The sequence below is a fragment of the Equus asinus genome, chromosome 13 (genome assembly GCF_041296235.1).
Source record: "Equus asinus isolate D_3611 breed Donkey chromosome 13, EquAss-T2T_v2, whole genome shotgun sequence".
NCBI lineage: Eukaryota > Metazoa > Chordata > Mammalia > Perissodactyla > Equidae > Equus > Equus asinus.
The window spans coordinates 58,469,603-58,495,010 of NC_091802.1; the positions used below are offsets into that span (position 1 = coordinate 58,469,603).

The window sequence follows — 25,408 nt, forward strand, 5'->3', positions numbered from 1 at the left end:
CTCTGAATGTGACCCCAAAGTGTGCTCTGAGTCCCCTTTCCTTCCTGGTGACGCAACAGACGCAAGCTTTCCCTTGCCAAGGCTATTTCAGCAGGTCTGATCTGCAGAGCACCTCCCACCAGCATCCGGCCTTCCCCAGACTTCTCCAGGGCTCTAAGCAGAGAGCTCTGGGGGCAGCCCCCGCCAGGGTCTCGCCCCAAGTCCCGGACTAGAGATCCTAGTGGGATGGGTTTTAAAGACATCTTTGCACTCCTCACACTGAAGTGACAATAAGACCTGAGCACATGTGCCAACACTGCCGCTGTTTCCGTAGCACAAATGTGCTGCAGAGGCCACGTGTGGACTTGTACAGACAAAATGTGCTGCAGAGGCCACGTGTGGACTTGTACAGACAGGTGCCACGAACATGCCCCAGGCGGTGGCACATGCATTGCCACCTTATGCAAGAAACCCGTGCACAGCAACCACTGACCTTCACGTAGCAGTAATAGTGCCCAGCGTGGCAGCTGTAGCCCGAGTGGACCAGGACGGCATACAGCCCGTACACGACAGGCTCACCACTACTCTGGGACATGTATGGGCGGATGTTCAGGAATTCCGGATAGCCTACATCCTGTTGGAAAAGCCAAGCAAAAGGCAATTACAATTCCTCATCGAGAGTAAGGGTCAATTCGCCCTCTCCACAGACGACTACGCAAATGCTCGGTCAGACGGTCTTTAACACTTCGGGGCATCTTGGCCTGCAGCAACACCTGGCAGGAACCTTCTCGAGTCAACGATGAGGAGCCAAGAAGAGGTTCCAACCAGCCTGAGAAACTCTACTGTGTTGTCCCATCCAGCGATTTACAGTCAGCTGCCATCTTGGCCGCGCACCAGAATCAGGGCTCTCGCTGCTTGGGCCCCAAGTGTGAAGTGAGAAGAACAACTCGCTCTCCTCCCGGCCACTGCACAGAACACGGCAGGGGGACAGGGAGACAGCGCCGGTGCCAGGCCTCCAGGAGAGAGATGCTGACTCCCTGCCCACTGCTACACTGAGCTAAACTTTTAACGGGCTGGGTCAGAACAAAGGCCATGCCAAAATTATTTATTTCAAAAGTTATCTTTCAATAGTAGGAGGCATACCTGCATTTCTGCCTATACACACGCCATTTCTTCTTTAATGCTGTATAACTTACAGCGCAAAATGCATAGCTCTTAGGTGCACATTCTACGAGTTCCAACAAGCGTATAGTGATTGTAACCCATATTCCTATCGAGGTAGGGACATCAACACAGAAAATCCCCTTGTATCCCTCGAAGAGCCCCATCTCCAATATCCACTGTTCTGATTTCTGTCGAGATTGGTTGGTTTTGCTTGTTCTTGAACTTCATAGGACTAGAATCATACACTATGTAGTTTTTCGTGTCTGGCTACTTTAGATCAATATCATGTCCGTGATATTTACCTACATATCTTTTCCCTTCTATGGATAAACTCAAAATCTCAAAAGCACAATAGGCTCATGAGCCCCAATACAAACTTGCTGGATATGGGCCCCCCCCAATCAAACAGACCAATGTTTCTCAAACAGCATTTCAATGGAAAACTAGTTCCAGGAGACGTTAATAGGTGAGACATGGGCTGCTCAGGGCAAAACCAAACTATCTCATTCACCATTTTATTTCCCACTGATTTGCCAGTGCCTTGCAAGGCACCGTTCAATGTAAATACATAATAAGTATTAGAAAAAGGGAGGAATGAATGATTCCCCAGACAATTAAGTTTAGAAAATGCTTCATAATAAATTCTCCCTCTTGGAGATTCAAAATGCAACATAGCTTAATAAAGGCTCTGAGAAGGCCTGCAACTAAAAAGAACTATTTAACTTCAGATAGGCATTTCCCAAACTCAGTTGGGCATGGAACACTTTCTTTCAAAGCACAATATCAACATTCTGCACACCACCACTTTGGGAAACGAGGAGATGAGCAAGCCCACTATCACTGCTGGTAAAGACACTGACACTCAGACACCTGCCTGGCCCCAAACACACAATTAGGCTCTAACAACTGAGGACAGAACTCCAGACTTTTATGAAACAGGACATCTTCCATTAAAATGCCATTGTGCAAAAAGATTTTCACTCTGTATTCCACAAAAAGCCACAGCATACAACTGCACCTGTTTCAGACACAAAACAGGATATGATGGATGAGAGCTACAAGGCCCAGTGTTCACTATGCTTGTTCTTAAGGAAACCTTGACCTTCCCTATCAGGGAGACCTCCCACAGAGGCAGAGGGTGGGATAAAAAAATCCCTAAGACAGTGGTTCCTGAACTTGATTGTGCAAAACAATCATTTAGGGAGTTTGCAAAAAGCCTGCAGCATCCTGGGCCCGTGTTGCAGAGAGCTGAATTCGCGGGCTCCGGGAGAGCCTGGCGTCTCATGCTGAAGGAGCGGCTGACTGAGCAGGCCGGGCACCGCGGGCTCACCTTGGTGATCTTCCCCCCGCTGAAGTTGGCGAAGCGCTTGAGGGAAAGCGTCAGCACGCTGGACGTCCTGTGGATGGTGAAGCGCTTGCTGGCTGGAACCTTCTTCTTGCATCTACGAGGAAGGAGGGAGGGCTCAGCTTGGGCCCTGGGGTTCCGTCCTCACACAGGGCGACAACCCTAACAACTGTTCTACAACAACGAGGTCTTCCTAAATGGGAGGCGGGCCTTCCGCAGCCCTAAAAATCAAACCAGCGCGACTTTAGTACAGGACGGCCAACACGGGGAAATGGGGCCTAGAGAGAAGCCGGAGGTTCTAAAGCGCAAGTGGAGCCCTTTGCCAAGTGGGAGACTAGATAAGATCCACGAAAAGTCACTTTGGGAAAACACAGGAAAGACCCAATCAGAGCAGATGCAGCCAGTCATAACCGGGCAGGCAAGAAATCAGGGCAAGCAAAGCCGGAGACAAGGACGTGAAGGGGAGACGACAGGCAAGGTGGACAGGCAGCTCCAGAGAGCAGGGAGACGGACTCGCAGAGGGGGAAACGCAGCACTGTGACACAGAATGATAAACCTCATCAGCACAAGAAAGAAAACCATTCTTCAGTGACTACAGCTTGAAAGTGACCTAACATAAAGTAAGACACCCAGATAGTGCGCCTGGGCGACCCTTCTAACAACGAGGTCTGATTTCATCTGCTGAAACGGAGGAACGCCCAAGACAATTAAAGTAAAAGACAGAAGCCGTGGAACACGGCTCATCTACGAGGCAGGACAGCCAAGTGGTCAGAGCACGGCCTGTGGAGCAGATGGGTGTCCAGGCAGGCCTCTCACCTCTCCGTGCCTCCACTTCCTCATCCTGTGAGATGGCGGGGGGCAGATAACAGCGCCCACTTCACAGGCAACACACGTGAGACACTCAGGACAGCAACGGGCACAGTGTGTGCTATGTGGACGTCAGCTATCACTTCGTTGGTCTTGTTGGGAGGTTTTGGTTTCAAGATATATATATATGCCACTCAAGAAATGTGACTGGGGCCCCCTCTGCAGGAGGGAGGGGCGGGAACAGCAGCAGGGCCAGGTTAGCTGACTGCTGACTTCGTTCACCTCTTTCTGGACGGCCTGACCTCTCTGCCACGAGCAAAAGGACTTACTTAGCACACATATAGGCGTTCTCTCCACTCAGGACATCTGGCTTCACAAACAGCTCCAGAGCGCGCACGATATTTGCAGCTTGCTGAGGAGGACAAAAACGGGAGACAGAATCAGCAGCAGCAGAAAAACGCTGACCTGAGAAATGCCAAGGATAAGGTCTATTTAGGCTGAGGCAGCAAATCACAAAATTTTACTTGCATAAAAACTGGCCAGCTAGCTGCCACCTTCCAGGACTCAGGAGGAGCCGTGGAAGGAACGGGGAGCCAGGCTGTAACCCCTGCTCTGCGGTAAGGACTCGCAGCCACGGAGCCTTACCAAGGGAGGCAGCCACGTGCATCAAAGCTGCAGCTGCGTCTGCTCTAAACCTCAGGCCGAAAGGACCTCGCTGAGGCGGCAGCGACAGAGAGCGGTAACGAATGAAAGCTGCCCTCCCAAGGGCACGGGTGGCTCTGCTCCCAGAAGGCCGAGCACTTGCAAGAGCTGCCCCCGGCTACCACAGGCCTCCCCTTTCAAGCCCTGCGTCTACGGGGTCGTCACTCTACCTGCCTCAGGACACAAACTGCATTCTACCTTTTTTTAAAACAAAGGGAACATGCATGGGAAAAAGGTTAGAAAGAAATATGCAAAAACATTTGTTTCTACTTTAAGGCAGCAGGATTCTAAGCATTCTTCTCCTGATCTAACTGGATAACATGCCCATGTTGGTCTTTGTTGTTTGGGGTTTTCTGCCCTCTGCTCTCCCTGTCCTATTGCAAACGCAACCCTGGTCTGTACCCGGATCTCCAGCGCCACGTCCAAGTAGGGGTCGTAGGTGTCCGAGACGCTCTTGCACACTGAGCACTTCACTGCAACAGAAGGAAGAGGTGCTGGGAGGGAGCCGGGCCCCAGCGCACCGGCCCGGGTTTCCAAGCCCTGGAACCAGGAGGCCCCTCTCCGCTCACCAGCCCCTTGAGAGCCCGAGAGCTCACTGACAGCAGAGCCCACAGGAGATGGATGTCAAACCAACGCCGCCCAGCAATGGCCGCCTTCCCTGCTGACCGACAGCCTGGCAGGCACTTGCTCCCAGCTGAAGGGCAGCAGCCACATGTGAGGAACTAAGGGGGTCAGCGGAAAGATGACACTGCCCTCATCCACATGTTCTTGACGCTTTGCTCCAAACTTCCTCCCGGGACAGTGTGCCTGGGCAAGGGTGCTTTGGAGACCAGGCTTGAGGCCGCCAGGGCTTGCCCAGGGCTGCTCGCTAGGAAAGAGCCCCAGCCTGGGCACAAATTGTCAGCATCTCCCAGTTAATGCTCTGATCCTTGACAAGAAAGGGTAGAGAAAACATCTCCACTTACCACGCGATCTGAGATAGCCTCCAAATATTTGATGGACCAGAGTAGTAGCCTGCGTCTGACGATCCAACCTGGAAAGAAGGTCACAGCCTTCAAGAGAATGACGGTAGGACAGGGCAGAGCAGTACCGGCACCCCAGCCCCTGCCCTTCCATCAGCAGCTCAGCTGGGTGCTGGGAAGTTCCACAGCACAACCGCATGCTGACACACTCAACTGGCATCTCGGCGGGACCCCCAGCAGGGCCGGGCGGTCTCTCCACATTGCGCTGATGTGCACGGGCCTCCTCCCCTCCAACAGCTGCCTCAGGCCCTCCTGACTCCTTCCCACTCCTCTCAGCAGGTGACCCCACCCCTCACTTCACAGAGAATAAGAGGCCTGAGAAATGCACCTGTCTGCCTCCCAGTCTCAGTGACAGAAGTGCCCCGTCCTCCTGGAGCCACCCCCCACCTCTCCAGCTCACCCGCCTCAGTCCTGCACGGTCCCCACTCCTTCCCGACCAGCTGTCACATGTATGAGCCTCTCATTTGGTGGAAAGGCGGGGGCAAGGGGCAAGCAGGGACAAACCCCCACCTCTGCATCTGCTCAGCGGGACAGCAACTGTCACGGGTGTGGGCTTCAGGGGCAGGCAGGTCTGCACTCAAATCCCCACCCCGTCTACCAACTGGGACCTGGGGCCAGCCCGGGTCTCGGCTGCTAACACTCGCCTGCCCATAGGGCGGCCAAGCCAAGCTGCGGAAAGCACTCAGCACAGCGCCCGCATACCGCAGCTGTTCACGAAACGAAGATTCTGGAAACAACACCCTGTATCGAGCCTCTGCTCCTGGTTTCCACGTGCAACCCACTGAATGTGGCTCTCACTCCTCTGAAACCGTCCTCCTCAGAGTCACTGACGACCTCCGGGACACAAACCCAGTGGACATTTAGTCTTTTTACTGGAGCACTACAGCTCTGGACGGCGTGTCCACTCCCTCCTGGAACAAGCCTCCCTCTGCGCCCAGGTGCGCTCTCCTGCTCCTCCTCGCACACTCCAGATGCGGCAGAGTCATCCGCCAGGCGCGAAGTGGTGCTGCTGCTTCCTGGTGCCCTTCCCGCCACGTGAGGCCACCTGGACGATGCCGTCCATGCACGGCCTGCCCGCCCCTGCAGACACCTGACGGCACCCTGTCTCAGCAGCTCACCCAGTCTATGCTACCATTTATGGCAGCACTGCCCAGATCTGGACCTCATCGAGGAGAATAACGCCCAAGTATTTGGGAGACCAACATGGGGTCACTGAAGTTTTATTCTGCAAAGTTAAGAAATGAAAAATCAACTGCCATCATCTACTATCACCACCATTCATCAAAAGAAGGGACATTTTAAGCCCCAAAACTAGCAAGGACATAAGCTCAGAGCAAACCAAAAACTTCTGAGTAGCCACCGGTGATGGCAGCTGCTGAAGGCTAGATGGCCCCCAAGTCACCCAGAAGCCTGTGAGAACAGGAGCGAAGGCAGCCACAAAGAACCCACTCTCAGAATTATGTTAAGTGAAATAAGCCAGCAAGAGAAAGATAATCTGTGTATGACTCCACTCATATGAGGAATTTAAAATTATGGACTAAGAACAGTTTAGTGGATACCAGGGGAAAGGTGGGGTGGGGGGTGGGCACAAAGGGTGAAGTGGTGCACCTACAACATGACTGACAAACATTAACGTACAACTGAAATTTCACAAGATTGTAACCTATCAATAACTCAATAAAAAAAAAAAAGATATAGGAAAGAGAAAAAAAAAAAAAAAAGAACCCACTCTCAGCACAGCCCAAAGCAGAGAAAGCTCAAACTTCAAATCACCCAAAGTAGGAAACAGAGCCAGATCCCAGCAAGCTACTGTAAACGCTCCCACCCAAGCCCCGGGGGAGGGCAGGGGCGTCCAGAAAACGCCGAGGGAGGTAGAGACAGGGGAACAGAGGCAGCCCAGGGTCATCTGGAATCCCCAAGAGACGCGGAAGCCAGACCCGGTACTGAACATGGCTAGGGAGGCGGTCCCCAAAGGCAGCGACGCTCGGGCAAAGGCAAAGGCAGGCAGGCTCCTTCGGAGACAGGGTGGTGGCAGCCAGAGAAGGGGATACTTAGGGTCCTGGAAAAAACACAGAAGGCTGTCCTACCCCCTCCTCCACGGGGAAAGCCGTCCATCAAAGCAAGTGAGCGTGACCGTGCCGACCGAGGGGGCGCCCGGATTCAGAATGCGCACAGCCCAACTCTCTGAGACCAAGCAAAGCAGCCGAAACCCATGCAAAGGTGTTTCACGTAGAAAACGGTAAACAAGAATCAAAACACCCTGTCTGGTGGCAATGAGCCCCCAGAAAACAAGCACAGAGAAGAAGAAAAGAGCAACACAAAACTGCGACCTGAATCAAAGATCCTCAAACTAGCGTCTGGGGACATAAGAAACTACCCTGAATCAGAAATTTTAAAACTAAAAGTAAAACACACCAAAAAAAGAGAAAGCTAATTGAAAAAGAGATGAAAGAAAAACACAGAATCACCTCAGAAACGAAGACTGAATCACAAGGTGCCCAAGGGAGAAGGGGTCAAATAAAAACGTGGGGACTTGGGGCTGGCCAGGTGGCGCAGCAGTTGGGTGCGCACGTTCCGCTTCGGTGGCCTGGGGTTCACCAGGGTTCTCCGGTTGGGATCCCAGGTGCGGACATGGTACCACTTGGCAAGCCATGCTGTGGCAGGCATCCCGCGTATAAAGTAGAGGAAGACGGGCATGGGTGTTAGCTCAGGGCCAGGCTTCCTCAGCAAAAAGAGGAGGATTGGCAGCAGATGTTAGCTCAGGGCTGATCTTCCTCAAAAACAAACAAACAAACAAAAAACGTGCGGACAGTGTGGGAAAGCACCAGAGGGGACACTAAGGCAGAGAGAGAGCTGTCTGAGAGAAGGGAGTCAAAATGGAGGCAGCCAATAACCGGAGACCCCAAAAAAGGAGAACATAACAATCCAACAACGTATAAAACCAGGACACAAGAAACACTTCCAGAAATTCATAAAAAGGGCCTTCCACACAAACAAAACTAACACCTGTACACGTTTCCGCAGAGACAGTCACTTTCCAATCAGTGAGAAATGCCACCAAAGAAAGATCACTCTCCCTGGCAATTGATAAATGAATCGTATAAATTTCAGAAAGGACACGACACACTGACTTACAAGGTCTGCCTAGTTGGCTGTTGCATATTTTCAAAGCACGATATTTAGAACAGAGCTGATCCAAAAGTGAGGGTGTTCAGACACCACCTGCCTACTGCTGACGGCCGACCCCTACGCTAGTAAGAACGTTTTTCTGCCCACACGTTCTGAGATTCCATCTATGCCGCAGATGCAACCTCTAACTGTCGCTGGTCAGGTATCTGGTGTCTGGGAACACTGGCCACAGCCATCAGCTCCAAGCCCCTCCTGGTCACCATCAGACTTCAAAGAGTAAAACAAGATCCTGAGGTCCTCTAAGCAGAAAGACCAAATAACTTAAAGGCCAAGACAGTGGTGCTGGCCTGGGGCTTCCGGAGTCCGGCACCCTCCAGCTCAGGGCTGCCTGGAAAGCCCAGCAGAGGCACGTGAGGCAGAAGGGAGTAACAGGCCAGTGGAAACCTGCAGAAAGCAGGGGCTGCACTGCTGAGTGAGGGCATAGAATTCAAGCCAAAAAGCCTCAAATGTGACAAAAAAGGGCACTTCATAATGCTAAAAACTACAAACCTCAATGAAGAGATGACAGCTATGAATATCTAATCACATTCATAAACCAAAGCTACAGGAGACGCAAGGAGACAGACATTCGCTGGTAGTCGCAGACTAACACAGCACTCTCGGTACAGAGACAAAGGAGAGGAAAAGCAAGCGGAGACACGGAAGACAGACAACATCATCAACAGATACACCCACAGACAGACACCTGCCTGACCCTACCCCGAGAGCATGAGAACACGCCATCTCAGGTGCACAGGGGACATCCACAAATACCCATCACGTATCAGGTCACAAAGAAAACAGCAGCAAGGTCCACGAAGCAGAAATAGGATAAACACTCCTCTCACAAGTTAAAGCAAAAATCATTAACAAGGGCAAAAACACAAAGGCCCTTCCACCTGCAAATTCAATGCAGTAATTAGCTTCGTGGAAAGCTCACCACTCATGCCATTCTTACTTTTTCTCATTTCGCCACAGACCAGTAGAGGTCTTCTCACGGACGAGTGTGTGCAAGTGTCCGACTCTCCCCAGCACCGGTGCCCGCCAGGCCCGGCCCACCTGGTGCCCTCCGCCTTCCAGCAATGCTGGTCGGCTCCTGTGGCCTGCACCGTGGACGGCTCTCCACCACCGACCCTGCTGCCCAGACCACAAACCTGGACGCATCCCCAAACCTAAACATACCCATTCCACGTGCCACCCCATCTCTCCCGAATTCTCCCGCCTCTGGGAATCTGGCTAATCAGCCTGGCATGGGGTCAGGGTCAGTTACTGTCCTAACAGCTCCCAGGTGATCCCACCCCGTCACCAGGGCTGGGAACCACTGCTGCAGGAAGGTCACAGCCTCACCACCCACCTCTGCAGGCCTCGTCCAGGCCCAGCCACGCTCTTTGCCTCGTTTCCCCTATCTGAGCCTCGAGGTCGCTCCTCTAAGGAGGCTTCCTGCAGGCGAGGAGCACAGTGGAATTCTCCTGGGAGTGGCTACCACAGTGTCCCTTCACCACAGCACTTACTACGTGACATCATAGACACTGACTGGTCATCCGTCTTCCCCGATCACACTCTCAGCTCCTCAAACTCAAGGACCACGCCTTTAACCTGGAGTACCCAGCACCAACACGGGGCCTGGCACGCAGGCGGCGGCAGCCAAGATTTCCATTCGTTAGTTACTGGGAGGACAGCGCGTGGGAAGGGCAGCTCCAGGATGTGCCTGGCCAGGAGGGAGGTGTACGTCCCTTCAGGGAGAGGGAGGAACATGTGACCACGCCAGAGATCCCAGCAGGGCTCGGGAAACGCGCCCCAAGAACCAGGGGAACTCTTCTCAGGGTTCATCTAAGAACCTCATCCACTGACACAGGGGTTCCCATTATCCGGGCTGCAACTCAACCGCCCTTCCTGGAGGGCATTCCGCATCTACTGCCTAAGCTGTAACTGGGAAGCATTTCCAGTCGAGGATTCAGTTCTCCTCCAAGCCGAGGCAACAGCCATGAAACAGGGAGTATTTCCCACCTAATTTTTTTTCATCTGAACCGACAAACCCACGAATGATACAAAAATATTCCTGACAGAAACTGATTACTGTCAGAAATACTCAGCATAACGTCATCAATCTGGCACGTGCACTTTGTGCTTTCAAATTTGAAATTAAGAAGCAGTAACTGAGGAGAGTAAAATCTCAAAAATTATAAACTTCCGAGCCCTCACATTTCCTGTAGGCTTTCAAGTTCTTTCATCAGGACATTATAATTGCTACCACCCCATCCTCTGTATCAAAATAACAAGGTGATTTTAAAAAGAAGGGAAAAGTCCATGTTGACTGTGGGAGGACCGCACAGAGACTTTAAAGTGCTTTCCCCCATCAAGTTGCTGGGACGGGGCTCCACCGCCACCGCCTGGTCCTGCCACACGGCCCTGCGCCCGGAGAAAGGCCCTGGAGAGGCCCGTCCCGGGGAGCAGGCGCAATCCCTTATTTGAGCGTCAGCAGGTCAAGGACCAAGATGCACACATCTACAGAGGAAAGCCAGGGAGAAGAGAGAGGGCTGGCCGCCTCCACTGCAAACGGGGCTGAAGGGAAGCACGTACTTGGCACAGCCGCTCAGGCAGGCCTTCTGCATGGCGTCGATGGTGTACCGGAGAAACTCGTGTGCGTCCTCTTGGTTCCCAAAGCGGAAATGCCGGGCGATCTCTACAGAGGGAAAAAAGAAGCATCAGAGTGGGGGGAAGAGCTCATGCCTTCCCTTCCAACGACCCACCGCTGCTCGCTCATCACAATTCCTGGCGGGCCCAGGGAAAACAGGGTCCCCCGCAAAGTGGCAAGTGAGGACAAGTGCTCTGCCCAAGCCTTCCACACCCACTACGCCTCCTCACGGCCGTGATCTTCTCAATGAGACCTAAGGCTCAAACCCTCCTCGTTCAACAGAAGAGCACAAATGCCTCAGAACACCAAGCACTAAAAACGCGAAATCCACCAATCCATAGTTTTCCAGGAGCCAATACAAACACAAACAGATAGTAAGGTTATCGCACTACAGTTCACACAGGTTTCAAAAACAACTGACCCTTCTCTCCTGCCAAGTCAAAGGGAAATCTGTGGTCACTGGTTTCTGAGGTTCAGAAAAGGCCTTGCCACACCCTCCTCACCCACTCTCCACCTCCCGGCTCTTTCACGCTCACCTGCCTACTTAAAACACACAACCCCCAGCCTGGCCATAACCCACCCCTTCTTCAAACCGGAGGTCACCAGCATCCCCACCATGAGGCCTTCCCCACTGACCCCGGCCCACAGGGGTCTCCAAACCACTATTCCTTTAGTCTGCACCACCACATGTGCCCAATTATTATTACATGAAGTCTTAGGACTCCTGAGACTTCATTCCTGACTCTTCCTCTCCCTCCCACCAACTCCCCAGAGCCCACCGCAGAGCTGGGGTAGCAGGCATTCGATACGGAACCAATCAACTCTTACTTTTCAGATCTCGGATGAAGGAGACGGGCTTGATAGCATTGCCACTGTTGGCAAAGGCCTGGACGATGTGATTCTGCATGACACACAGCATGCAGAAGCTTCCTTGGTGACCTACAGACAGGGATGAGGCAGTGATTTTAAGGCAAGAGCTTCCAAGAGAATTTATGACACTCCCACTCCAACGTAAGAAAGAGAAACACAGCAGATAAGGGCAAACTGGTGTGTGAAAGAATGGCCGAGCCGCGGCGATCCAGACCCTGAACCTGGCTCAGTGACCACAGAGGGAATGTCTCCCTGCTGGGGGGGGCATTCGGGCACGACCCACCCAAAGCTCAGTCCTAATGCCCACTCGTGACCCTGGGCTAATGCTGTTGACCCTGCAAGATCCTTTTCATGTTTTTAGAACTATTCACTTATAAAAAGAATAAGTCTGATTCTCAGAATTAAATTTAGAAGTGTTTTCTCTAATTTCTAAGTTGCATCACATGGTCAAGAGAACATTTGGGGCTTCCTGACACCCCCTTGGTTTGCCCCTCAAGCGTGGGAACCTCTGCTCCACTGCTTTTAGGAAACCCCTCACTGCTATCCATCAGCGCTCAGCAAACTTCTGAGAAGACCCATGTGGTGAGCACCGCCAGCTCTGGGGGCCGTCCAGGCCTACATACTGTAGGACTACATAGCTTGGCCACTGGAGAGCACAGCTGGCCGCACCAGGTGGCCAGATAATGCATAATCAAATGGGCAGGATGTGCCCAACGGAACTTTATTACAAAAACTGGGAGCGGGCCAGACTGAGCCAAGGGCTGCAGTCTGCCGACCCCCGCTATGCGTGCAACGATCTGTTCCTTCCTGAGCATTAGGTTAGACAGTGGTACGTTTTTACCTTTATTTAAAGTTGAGACATTTTAAATACAAAGAGAAGTACAAAGACTATACCACTACCCAGCTCCACCCTATTCTAGGTGTGTGTTTGTTTTAGGTTTTTTTTAAAAAAGATTTTATTTTTCCTTTTTCCAAAGCCCCCCGGTACATAGTTGTGTATTTTTAGTTGTGGGTCCTTTCAGCTGTGGCATGCGGGTCACTGCCCCAGCATGGCCTGATGAGCAGTGCCACGTCAGCACCCAGGATTCAAACCGGCGACACCCTGGGCCACAGAAGTGGAGCACGCGAACTTAATCACTCAGGGACAGGGCCGGCTCCCTCTAGGTGTTTTTTAAGTAAAACATTGGTGTAATAGCTGAAGTCCCCTCTCAACCCGACTCTCCACGCTCCCTCATCAGAGGTAACCACCATCCTGAATTAGGTCAGCACTGTTCCCATTAATGTACTTACCGTATTAACACACACGTGTCCACAAACAACAAATGGCACTGTGGCTGCATGTTTAAGCTTACTTTATATAAACTGTAAAGTGTAGTACATATCATTCAACCACCTGCCTTGTCATCCACGCTGGTAACCGTGGCTCTAGCTGCTTCTCTCTCATCCGAGAAGATTCCACCGAGGGACCAGACCACGGTTCATTTACACATCCCCGCCAACACTCATTAACCCTTCCACTTTTCTGCTGTCACAACCAGTGCTGCGATGAATGACTCTCTACCCGTCTCCCTGTGTGCACGTGAGTCTCTCTAAGGCACGCACCAAAAGGTGAACCTCTGCACCAAGGGCAAGCACATCTTCGATTCTGCACCATATTGCTGTCTCGTAAACAGTACGCTACCTTTTCAAACACGCCTAGCTCATAACACAAAATTCAGCACAAACCAATTATTCTCCCCTGCAATACCTCCCATTACCCAGTTACTTAGACCTGTCTCAAAATCAATAACGGAACAGCATGCAGCCTTGTTTATCACACAGATAAAATACTAGTGTTTACAAACAGAAAGTAACACGTGCTGGCAAGATATGCAGAATTGGAACCCTGTGCACTGTCGGTGGGAATGTGAAATGGTACAGCCGCTGTGCAAAACAGTACGGAGGCTCCTCAAAAAGTTAAACAGAACTGAAAAGTCTCAAAGAGGTAATTATACACCCACATTCACAGCATTATTCACAAGAGCTAAAACACAGAAGCAACCCAGTGTCTAACAACGGATGAATGGATAAAAAAACATGGTATATACACAGAATATTGTTCAGCCTTAAAAAGAAAAAGAATTCTACACCTGCTACAACAAGGATGAAGCCTGAGGACATTCCACTAAATGAAGGAAGCCAGTCACAAAAAGACAAATACTGTATGATTCCACTTACGTGAGGCAGCTGGAGTTGTCGGAGTCACAGAGACAGAAAGCAGAAGGGTGGGTGCCAGGGGCTGAGGAGCTGGTGTTAAATGGGGACAGAGCTGCAGTCTGGGAGACGAAAGAGTTCTGGAGGTGGCTGGCGGGGCTGGTTGCACAACAATGTGAATGTGCTAATGCCACTGAACTGTACACTCAGAAATGGTAAATTTTATGTTGTACGTACTTACCATAATAGAAAAAAGCTTTATTTTTAAAGACTGCTAGTATTTCCATAAAAAATTCTTCTTGGAGGGATATTACAAGACCATTCATGTGACTGCCTTTACTCAAAGTGGAGGCTTTTATTTTCCATTTTAGAGTTTTCTTGACTCTTCTAACCATGTTTAGTTATTACTTTTATTTTTAAAATGACAATAATGGTGGAGGGGCTCAAATTTAGGTAAAAATTCAAATGTTATTTAAGATAACTTAAACACAAGCCTTAACAAAAGTTAAACAAAAAGAGGTCCCACTTTCAAAATCTAACTGGGGTTAAGATTTACTATAAAAGTGATGTGGAAATGAAGCCTCTAATCGTTATGTGAAACCTGCAGACTGCCAGCCTGATAAATGATCACTCTTAAACAGGGCAAGTAACCATTTCAGCCAGAAACACTAGAAACAGGGGTCCCAAATCCCTGGCAACATACAAGGTTAACTTAAGTGGCAGGTGGACAAGCACTAAGATTCTTCAGCTGATTCAGAAAAACAGAACGTGAAAGTCAAGTCCACGACTTTTGGGAAATTGCTACTTAAACTTGGGAGAAGAACGTTCCATTTTGGACAGGATTTAATCCTCCTGGATACTTTACATGAAGGGTTTATTTTCTAGCTAGATCCTGGTGCAGAAGGGGTGCAGGCAGTGGCAGGAACTGGTGCTCTGTGCCACACCTACGGCAGACCCCTGTCATGATCAAGTGACACTTCTCAGGATCCTGGAGAATCTTCAACAGCGAACTCAAGGAGGAGGAGAGGACAGCCGGCCCGCTTAGCGTCACTCAGGGATCCAGTGGTGTCCAGGGGAAAAAACAGTGAAACTTCTCCTACTACGTTTTACTCTAAAAAAGCTAAGAAATTAAGGTTTAACAACATTTCACTGAGTGACAGCAGCACTCTCTCTAGGTCGGCTGCACTGCTCACAGGAGGAGGGCGTTCCACCACAAAGAGGGGCTGATCCTGGACGCCCCCCTCACGCACGTGCTCCCGACACACTGCAGTTTACACACGCCAGGTTACAAGGAGTTACAGAAGCCACCTACTTCTAACTAAATTAACTCTAACAAAGTTGACAAATAGCTCAAAGATTCCTGCAGAGAAACAAAGAACCAAAGTCAGGTCTACAAAGGAGCACACTGAACAAGAAAAAGGCAGAGCTCCCTACAGGTTGGGGAGAGCAGGATCTTATGAGACGAAAACAAGACAAGGTCAAATCTTACCAAAGGTCTACTGAACACAACCTCAACATTACCAAGGTCATTACCAGAAACAGAGATGCATAATCAACTTCATCTTAAAAGTGTGCACTGGGGGCCGGTCTGGTGATGCAGCAGTTAAGTGCGCACATTCTGCTTCAGAGGCCCAGGGTTAGCCAGTTTGGATCCCAGGTGCGGACATGGCACCACTTGGCAAGCCATGCTGTGGTAGGCGTCCCACATATAAAGTAGAGGAAGATGGGCATGGATGTTAGCTCAGGGCCACTCTTCCTCAGCAAAAAGAGGAGGATTGACAGCAGTTAGCTCAGGGCTAATCTTCCTCAGAAAAAAAAAAAAAAAAGAAGTGTGCACTGGGCCTTGATTATACTAACTTTTGCTGCTAGGAAGCCATTACAACGACAAGACATTTAAAAATACTAGTTTCCATAGCATGGCCATCTTCCATTCACTCTTTTACTATAATATAACTAACATCCCTGAGGCCAGCACTGATGGTCTAGTGTTAAGATTCGATGCTCTCACTGCTGCGGCCCAGGTTCATTTCCCAGTCAGGGAGCCACACCACTCATCTGCCAGTTGTCACACTGTGGTGGCTGTGTGTTGCTGTGATGCTGAAAGCTCTGCCACTGGTGTCTCAAACACCAGCAGGGTCCCCCATGGCGGACAGGTTTCAGCGGAGCCTCCAGACTAGGAAGAAGGACCTGGTCACCCACTCAAAAACACTGGCCAGGAAAACCCTATGATTGAGGCCCAGCCCCGTGGCCGAGTGGCCAAGTTTGTGCGCTCCACTTCGGCAGCCCAGGGTTTCACCGGTTCGGATCCTGGGTGCAGACGTGGCACCGCTCACCAAGCCATGCTGGGGCAGCGTCCTGCATGCCACAACTAGAAGGACCCACAACTAAAAATATACAACTGTGTACCAGGGGGCTTTGGGGAGAAAAAGGAAAAATAAAATCTTTAAAAGAAAAAAAACCCTATGACTAGCAGTGGAGTACTGCCTGATAGAGCCCTGGCAGGAGAGAGGCTAGAGCAGAAAGACCGGGTGGGCTCCACTGTGCTGCCCACGGGGTCGCTAGCAGTCGGAATCCACTGACTGCACCAAGGATAAAATATGCCTGAACACATCACACAACCCAAAATTTTATCACAACATTGCTCCTCCCATACTCCCACCCCCCCCGCCTCTGCTTCTATCCTGATTTCCTCATTTTTAATTGTTTACCAATTTTTCAAAATCATTCTTTTGTTTTTTTCCAAGTTTTAACAGATATACATACACGTAAGTACTAAACTGTCTTGTTTTTGCTTTTCAACTTTATAAACAGGAATTCATGCTGGACACAGTCTTCCGGGACCTTTCCTCACTCGACACTGTTACTCCGCTTCACCCACAGAGCTGCAACACATTCTCTGCACCTCTGTTTCATATCGCACCACGCGACTACACCATGACTCATGTAGCAATTCTGTTGATGGGCACTTGGGTTGCTTACAATTTTTTGCTGTGGTCATTTTTCTACAGGTTTCCTGGTATCCATGTATCAGAGTTTTTCTGCAGGAGTAGAATTGCTGGGTAATAGATTACTTGGAAGCAAACGCCAGACTGTTTTCCAAAGGAGTTATGCCAATTCAGACCAGGAGTACACGAAGAACCTCACTGATCTTCATCCTGACATGCAGTGCCGTCAGACTTCCGCACCGTCGATAAGAGGTGTGAACAGTAGCTTGCTGTGGTTTTGATGGCAAGTGCCTGACTTCTAGATTACTAGAAAGGCTGAACTTCTCTTCTTGTACTTCTTGACCTGAGCTTCCTCTTCTGTAAGATGCCTGTCCGTCATGTTTCTCTCTATAGGTTACTGTCTTCTCTTTGCTGATTTGCCCATCTTTACATATTCTGGGCACCAATCCTTTGTTGTTTGTGTGTCCCAGGTTTCATCTCCCAGTTTGTGGTTCCACGTTTGTCTTTTAATTTTCTTTAGGTGTTTTCTCATGAACAAAAGTTCTTAATTTTAATGCAGCTGAATTTATCTGGTTTTTTCTTTTATGGTTAGCGCTTTCTGAGTCTTAAGAAATCTCCCATTCCGAGGTCAGAGAGAGGTCTGCCCACATTTGTGGTAACAGTATTGGTTTGACTTTTGATACTAAGTTTTTAATCCATTTGTGTGTGTGTGTGTATGCTGCGAAACAGGAGTCCTACTGCATCTTTTCCATACGTAAACCCAAGTTTTTAAAGTTCCATTTATTTAAAATGGGAGACACACGTATATGTGAAAAAGCGGCATGCAACACGACATTTCTGAAGTTATGCAGGTCTGTGTCTGGGCGCTCTGCTCTGCTGCACCAGTCATCTCTCCCTGACCCAAACCACGACATCTCAATTTCTCTAACTTTACGAGAAGACTTCACAGTTGGCAGAGCATCTCTCTTCTCACATCCTTCCTCAGAAGTGTCCTGGCTATTTTTGATCCTTTGCTTTGCTTCTCCACATAAATTTTACAATCAGCTGGAACTAAACTAATATCTATATCAATGTGGGGAGAACCAACATTTTTCCAATATTGAAGCTCCCCTCTGTGAAGGCAACGTCCCCACGTACATAGGTTATCATGTAATGTCCTTCCGTAAACGTTTTCCACGTACATCTTGGTAAATCTAGATCTAGATACGTTATCACTCTTGCTATTATACATTTTTTTACAATATCAATTTTTAAATAACTCCTTGCTTGGTGTAGAGAAATTTAACTAACTTTTGTATATTAATGTTATATCTAGTCATGTTGCCTAATTTCTAATTTTTCTATAGATTCTTTTGCTTTTCTACGCAAGAATATCATTTTCAAATAATAGTGTTAGTCCCTCTTTTTTCTCCTATGTCACAGCTCTGGTTGGGACCAACACATCCTAAAAACAGAAGTGGTGATAGCGGCCATCCTCGTTTCACTCCTTATTTTAAAAGGCAGGCTTCCAATATTTTCCTTTTCACAGTGCTTTTTTGTAGTTTTTGGTAGACGCCCTTTGCCAAGATAAGGAAACTCCTTTCTACTGCTACTTTGCTAAGAATTTACCAAAAATTTTTTTTCCATCTATTTTCAGGTGACCTTTCTCTTTTAATCTGTTAATATGGTAATAGCAATTAAGGTAGCAATATCAGCAGTCGCTTATACAGCACTTACTGTGTGCCAAGGCCCATGGTAAGCAATTATACAATTCACTTAACCTTCACACCACCACCAGGAGGGAGACGATTATTATTACCTTGCAGATGAGGAAGAGGAAGCTTTTAAGAGGTGAGGCACCATTCTCAAGGACTCAAGGCTATTCTGTAGCAAAGTCAAGCTGCAAAGGCAGCAGGCCGGCCCAAAGAGCAGTGCTCTAGGGACCTGCGCTGTGCTCCCTCCACGATTACACCTAGGGGTCTTCCGGCATGAGAACACCCTTGCATCGCTAGGATGAACACAAGCTGCTCACAGTGTTTAAAAGACAACTGAACTGGCCAGTATTTTGTTTACAAAGTTACACCTATGTTCATGAATAAGATGAGATTGAAATTTTACTTTCTCATATTGTGCTTGTTTAATTTCATTATCTGAGTTATAAAAACCTCAGAGAACGAGCTGGGAAGTTTTCTTCCTATTCTCTGGAAGAGAGTTAGAATGACCTCTTTCTTAAGTTTCACAAAACTCACCCGTAAATCATCTCAGCCTGGTGTTTTCTTCATAGAAAGCTCTTTAACCACTGAGCTGATTTCTTTAATAGCTTAAAGTCTACTAGGACTTTCTAATTTCTTCAGTTTGGTTAACTTATACTGTATTTCATCTTTATTTTACCCACTTTAAATTTCTACTTTGGGGCATGTTTTATAATGTACATAAAACATTGGTATAATAACAGACATATAATTTAATATACATATTTTGGAGGTATCTTTTGAAAACGTTTTTTTTCTGTTTCGGTAATTATTTCCAGAAAAGTTTGGACACAATACTCCACCTGAGTGACTTGTCTTCACAGCCTGCCCTGCAGCAGGTACAATTCAAATTTAGGTTTTATCAGTTATTACATGTCACAGACTTCACTCCCAGATTTGGCCCAGACCGAGAATGCCAGCCCCACGCGCACGTGGCTCCGTCTACCGAGGAGACCGGTCTGTCTCGGCGGCGCACAGCCCTCCCCGCGCCGCCGACTCGCACTCACAGCTCCGAGCGTGCTCCCTGGAGAGCAGGTAGTTGGCCAGGGGCGGCGTGTAGGTCAGACACTGCACGGTCGAGTTGAGGAAGCAGGTGTTGCCGAGGTTGTGGAGGCCCGCGCCAACGCGGTACACTCGCTCCCACTTCAGAGACAGCCGCTCCATGGGGAAGAGCACTTTCTGCGGGGCGGGGACACCATCACCGCAGCCCTCAGACCCGTGCTCGCCGCCTGCGGAAGGGACAGGGGGAGAGAGAAGGACACCTTAAGTCTCTGCACTCTTGGACCACAAAAAGAAACGGCTGCACGTAAATTAGAGTGGGCAGTTACTCAGAACACGGCATCAAAGGTCACTGGTGTTCCCATTTGCTGGAAATTCCTAGAAGCCCAGGAGAAAACCCAGTCATCCCACAGACCTCCCAGACAGCTTAGGTCTAGAATTCCAAGAGCCTCTATGGATGAGAGGACAAGACTTGGAGAATGAACAGCTGGAGGAACCAGGCACTCTGAGGCCCACCCCATTTCTCTTTCTTGTTTCCAATCCTGCATCTGATCCTATTAAACATCCACAGGTTCCAAGAAACCTCTAAGGACACAGAGCTCTTTCCGACCAACCCTGTATCATTACTTCTATATCTAAGCTCCATTAATATACAACCCCACATAAAATTCACCACTCTGACTACATTCTATTCTTGTTCCTACTAATCAGTCAACGTTTCGTCCATCTGCTGGGTCAAGACACAGTGAGGCCCTGTCTGCCAGCAAACCCCGTGTCTGTACCCGGTCTCCTGGCCTGTGGTTCATCTCCACTCCTGTGGCGACTGGCTCCCTCTGTTTTGGGGTTCAGCAACACATATTTGCTCTTTAGTGACTCCAGCTGATAGGAGAAACTCTTGCTGGCTGGCTCGAACTCGATCTTCTGTAAAAGGACCTTCTTGGCAGAAGAAGCCAGAAGCTTCCCCAGCTCTCCATCGTCAGCCGAGTCCTTGCGGCCAGGTTTCAGGGCTTCCTTCAACTTATCAACTATTGGCATGGTGCATCACTATGGGGACAAGAAGGAACATAGAGCAATGAGCAGCTAGGTCTCTCTTCCTCTTAAAACGCCCTCTTCGCTCATTACGGATGCTAGCCACACAGAAGCTTCTCTGGATCAGCTGCCAATCCTGCAAAGGAAGTGTAAACCATGGAGACACTGCGAATCATTCAGACAGAGCAGAGTCCACGCTTCTCTCTGAAAACAGAGGTGAGAGGCAGCAGCGGCCCGAGGAGGCCAGACACCCTCACCATGTGCATCTCTTCAACAAACACCCGTCAGGTAACCACAGACATGGAGCTTGGTGCAATTTCCTTCAAAAGGCGACCATGTGGTCCTAATACCTGCTCAAACACAGGAGACACTAAGTCTCCCAAGACACTCTGATCACACACAAATCTGGGCAGTAAAGGAGTGACCACAGTGAGTCTGGTAAGCATGCTTGTCTGTTCACACCCACACTCTTCAAAATGAAGGCCACAAGCCACGTGTGGCCACCAGACACGTGAAAAGACGCCAGTTCAAACTGAGATATGCTGTTAAGTGCAAAATATACACAGGATTGCGAAGACTTAGTATGAGCGTGTAAAACAGCTCAATAACTTTCAGATCGGTTACATGCAGAAAGGATAGTATTTTACATATATTGAGCTAAATAAAATCTATTGTGAACATTAATTTCATCTGCTTTTTATTTTTTAATGTGGCTACTGTAAAATTTTAAATTATATTTGTGGCTTGCATTATTGGACAGTGCCTGTACAAAGTAATCTTTTTAAAAGTGAGGAGAAGTGAGGGAGAAAAGGAAGGACAGTGACAGGACTGGAACAGTGTATGCAAGACACCTAAACCTAAGCAAAGTGGGGAAGTGGCAGCTCAGGGCTCTGGAATGTGCCAGGCCTGGGTTCTTCCATCACCTACTAGCTAGAAACCCACGGACAATCACTGTGACTTCGCAGGTCTCCTACTCTTTGTAAAACAGGGACAAAAAAAGTACCAAAGGTGGTTGTGCCGTTAATGAGACGACTCGTACTCGGTGAGTGCTGAGTGCTAGCTACATAACCATCCCTAACAGAGGACTGACACGGGCGGTGCAGCCAGGCCAGGAGAAATTGGAACAAACAGGAACCCCATGACCGCTGATGGCTACAGTTGTAACCACCATTTTTCCTCCCCACTCACCAGCTCTCAACTCAACCATGCCAGCCAAAGCTCAACGACTACTCGAGTCTCAAGCAGAAAAATACGTTCTTTGAATTGCTCACTCTCATGAGAAAAATGATGACTCCCTCGGGTATCTAGTACCCAGCCTGGCACAGGAGAACCAACTAGTCAGGCGTACCTCCAAACTATGCTCCACTGAAAGGACCTTCTCCAGCACCTCGTATTAAACCATTCAAATTTATCCTTATGGAGCATCTAATTCTGTATGTGGATCAAATTTCTTTTTCAATAAAAAACAGAAATGAAAGAAACTTATTTTTTAAAAAGCAAGCACTAGTCCTTTGAGGAAATAAAAGCACCTTTCCCAAGGAGAACTACCTAAGAGTCTCACCAACTGAACGACTACTGTGGGTCACCTATCGGTAACTTGGAGGAACGAAAAAACAGAGACATCCGTGCGGGCTCACCTGGACGGTCTGAACTGGGGCACGCCACTGCGGCAGCGTGGGGTCAGGAGCTCGGGCAGATGGGCAGGTGTGGTGCTGGGCCTTCCAATTCACATGCTCCTCGGCTCCGGCCTGTTCAATGACCAAAGCTGCAAGCGTGCCACCCGGGATGGGTATCAGAACCTGGGAGGAACAGAGCATCACGTGAAGCCGGCTCTCTTCCCACTGTCTCATCAGCCCCACTCTGCTGACAAGAGCAGGAAGGCCAACCATCTCCTGAGAACAGTCGGCACGAAGGCGGGAGTCCAGACAGCGCTGGACTCAGGAAGAGCAGGAGGAGAGCTGAGCTAACTAGCTACCAGTTACTGCAACGTGCAGGATACCAAACACGCCTGTTTGCTCTGTACCTTAACCTTCACGCCAGTGAACAAAAATCTCCCCACACTCGCCAGACAACTCAAGTCTAAATCTAAATCTAAATCTCCAAAGAGTAACAGACAATCATCTCCAACTCTCAGATTTCATGAAGCAGTAAAAATTTTTTTTTTTTTAAAAAGCCCACAAAGGGGCAATAAGAGTGGCCAAATCTTCACTTTGCTAAGTGTGGATTTTTTTCTTTAACTACCATCCACAATCACTGATTACATAAAATTAAGGTACTTAAAAACTTTGTGCTGTGAAAACGTTCAAACACACACAGTGGGGAGAGAACGACACAGTGAGCCACCACGTCCCCTCACTCTGCATCAATAATTATGTGCAGGACCAATCCTCATTCCTCTCCTGTCCCCACATTACTTGACAGCAAATGTCAGATGTGTCGTGTCTGATAGCTCCAAATGGAAGCATACCAACGTGGAAAAAGAGGGCACGACGAACATCTCAGCACAAAGGACAATCTGTATAAGGAAGCCCTCCCCACAATGTCCCTGCTTTAGTGGAGACTCGTGTCTGCCCAGGGACAGGCGAGGACCCTGTCACGGATGGACATGAGTCCACAGTTGGGAACTGGGTAGCAGGAGGATAAAGAGAACCTGGGAGTTTTAACCTGACTCAATTCGAGGTCAGCAACTTAAGGAACACCTATCCCATAGCCCACTCCTCAATGTGGAATCAGAAAGATTTTGAACAAATAAGATTTTTCAAAATCTGACAGAAAGATCAACCTCTACGTCACCAATTCACTTGAAACATTAACCAATAACCTAAAAATGTTTTCCTTCTCAGGTATAGGGACCCAGAGAAAAACATCCTTGTAATCATCACCCAGCCTCTGATTTGCACACTTGATAACACACTCCAGAACTGGGGAAGGATGCTGTCTCCGGTGCACGGTTCTTATGGTCCAGGAACGGCTAACACTTATCCACGTATATTTCTACCTCCAAGAGTATTCAGACATAGCTTCCTCCAAACAAACACCATTCAAGCATGTTCTCTCTCCCTCTGCCCTTTAAATTCACTTTTCCAGGATAAACTGCTCTCAGGACCCACAGGGTCAACCGCGTGCTGGCGGGGAAGGAGCCCCGGAAGGACAGGGCTGGGGCCTCCCTGGGGCTCCTTTAGAGGGGGGCTTCCGAGCTGAGCTCTTCCGCAGGGCGTACAGAGCACCAGTCCCCAGCCAGGAAGGAGCGAAATGAGCGTCCCTCTTACTGGGGGCCTGGTTCTCAGCATCCTCTACAGAAAACGTACTGTGTGAGTGCCAGGATGGTTTCCTGTCTCATCTGTCCGTCTGAAAATGCTGTTCTAGCTCCTAGAACCCCAGGAGAGACCCAACACTATGTGACCAAAGCAATGGGTACCTAAACACCCCATCTTCTACTCCCCCCTTCACATCCACCATGACCATAATCATGACCGTGACTATGAAGAAGGTTACCTCCTCAAGGGGTAGCCCTTCCCGCATCTCTTACTAGGAGGAAACAAGGTCTCCGCTCTGCTACCAAACAGAACACTCTCCCCCCAATTCTGACTTAAGCCCTTCCAAAGAGAGTCTGAATTCTGCATAAATGATGCTTCTGTGCATAACGATAGTGCCCAACATCGACACAACCCGCTGCCTCCTCCCCCGCCGGGGACTCTGGCTAGTGCAGCTCTCCCCTCCACCACCGGCCGGGGTTCTCGGCGAACAGCAGAGTGGACCGGAGCAACCGGATCGCACTCCTCCTGGGCCTCCCAAGCCCTCGCGGACAGCGCAGCGCCGGGCCCTCTCCGGGGACACCCCGAGCCCCTCGCGGACGGCGCAACCCCGACCCTCCCTGGGGCCACTCCGAGTCCTCGCGGACGGCGCAGTTCCGAGCCCTCCCTCTGAACACCCAGATACTCCCAGGGACACCCCGAGCCCCTCGCGGACAGCACAGTCCCGGGCCCTTCGGGGACACCTCGAGCCCCTCGCGGACAGCGCAGCCCCGGGCCCTTCGGGGACACCTCGAGCCCCTCGCGGACAGCGCAGCCCCAAGCCCTCCCCGTGGACCCCCGGAGCTACCGCGGACGCGCGCCCCTGTCTCCCCGGAGTGTCCCGAGGTGTGACCCGCGCCGGGCCGCACCTTCCCACACCCCAGGGCCGGCTGAGGCCCTTCATCCGCCCGGACGCGCAGCCCTCCCCCGGCGCGGGCACCGGTCCAGCCTACCCGGCCCTCGGTGGGCCCGACTACAGGCCCACAGCGCTGGTGTCCGCTCGGCCCGGGCCCCGCACACGCACCATCCGGGCCTCCGCCGCCTCACACACGTGTCACCGCGACACTTAAAGGCGCCGCGGCCCACAGCCAGCGCTGCCGGATACCGAAAGGCCTCAGCGGCTTTAAGAGGCGGGCATAGGTTCAGTCTCACTCCCCGGGCCCGCCCACAGCCGCTTTACGCGCCCCATACGTCACCTCCCCGTCCCGCGGCCGCGCCAGATGACGCGATGACGCAGGCACGCAGAAACGGAGACCGCCCCCTTGGCCGGCGTCCGGCACCTTCCCGCAGAGCACGTGAGGCGCCCACTTCCGGGTCCGGCGCGCCGGGCGGGAGCGCACGTGGGGCGGTGTCCGGGCCGAGTCGCCTTCTCGCCTGCGGTCGGGGCGGTGGCTCCGTGGCTTGGTGTCAGCCCCTAGAACCTTTAGTGACCAAGACACAGGCCGGGCGCGACGAGGGCAGTAGACCCAGTGAAGCCAGGGGAGGCTGAGCAAAGGGCTCCTGGAATGAAGGGTCGGGGAGTAACGG

General features: G+C 50.2%; 1 protein-coding gene across 5 annotated transcripts in view; it reads right to left on the reverse strand.

Annotated features, from left to right (window-relative positions):
- Nucleotides 1-25,039, reverse strand: part of USP36 (ubiquitin specific peptidase 36) — a 41,195-nt gene extending 16,156 nt beyond the window's left edge. Inside the window, exons 1-11 of one of the 5 annotated variants that reach the window (XM_014863382.3) lie at nucleotides 24,906-25,039; nucleotides 22,226-22,387; nucleotides 20,342-20,603; nucleotides 19,568-19,789; nucleotides 11,651-11,761; nucleotides 10,768-10,870; nucleotides 4,963-5,030; nucleotides 4,400-4,470; nucleotides 3,625-3,707; nucleotides 2,474-2,585; nucleotides 473-613 (exon numbers count right to left, since the gene is read on the reverse strand). In XM_014863382.3, coding sequence (XP_014718868.3) covers nucleotides 473-613; nucleotides 2,474-2,585; nucleotides 3,625-3,707; nucleotides 4,400-4,470; nucleotides 4,963-5,030; nucleotides 10,768-10,870; nucleotides 11,651-11,761; nucleotides 19,568-19,789; nucleotides 20,342-20,594 — 1,164 coding nt within the window. In that variant the 5' untranslated portion in view covers nucleotides 20,595-20,603; nucleotides 22,226-22,387; nucleotides 24,906-25,039. Of the gene's footprint in view, nucleotides 1-472; nucleotides 614-2,473; nucleotides 2,586-3,624; nucleotides 3,708-4,399; nucleotides 4,471-4,962; nucleotides 5,031-10,767; nucleotides 10,871-11,650; nucleotides 11,762-19,363; nucleotides 19,403-19,567; nucleotides 19,790-20,341; nucleotides 20,604-22,225; nucleotides 22,388-24,750 lie in introns of those variants that run through there. The other 4 variants (XM_014863373.3, XM_044744564.2, XM_014863392.3 and 1 more) reach the window with 4 other exon arrangements.
- Between the last annotated feature and the right edge of the window lie 369 nt (nucleotides 25,040-25,408).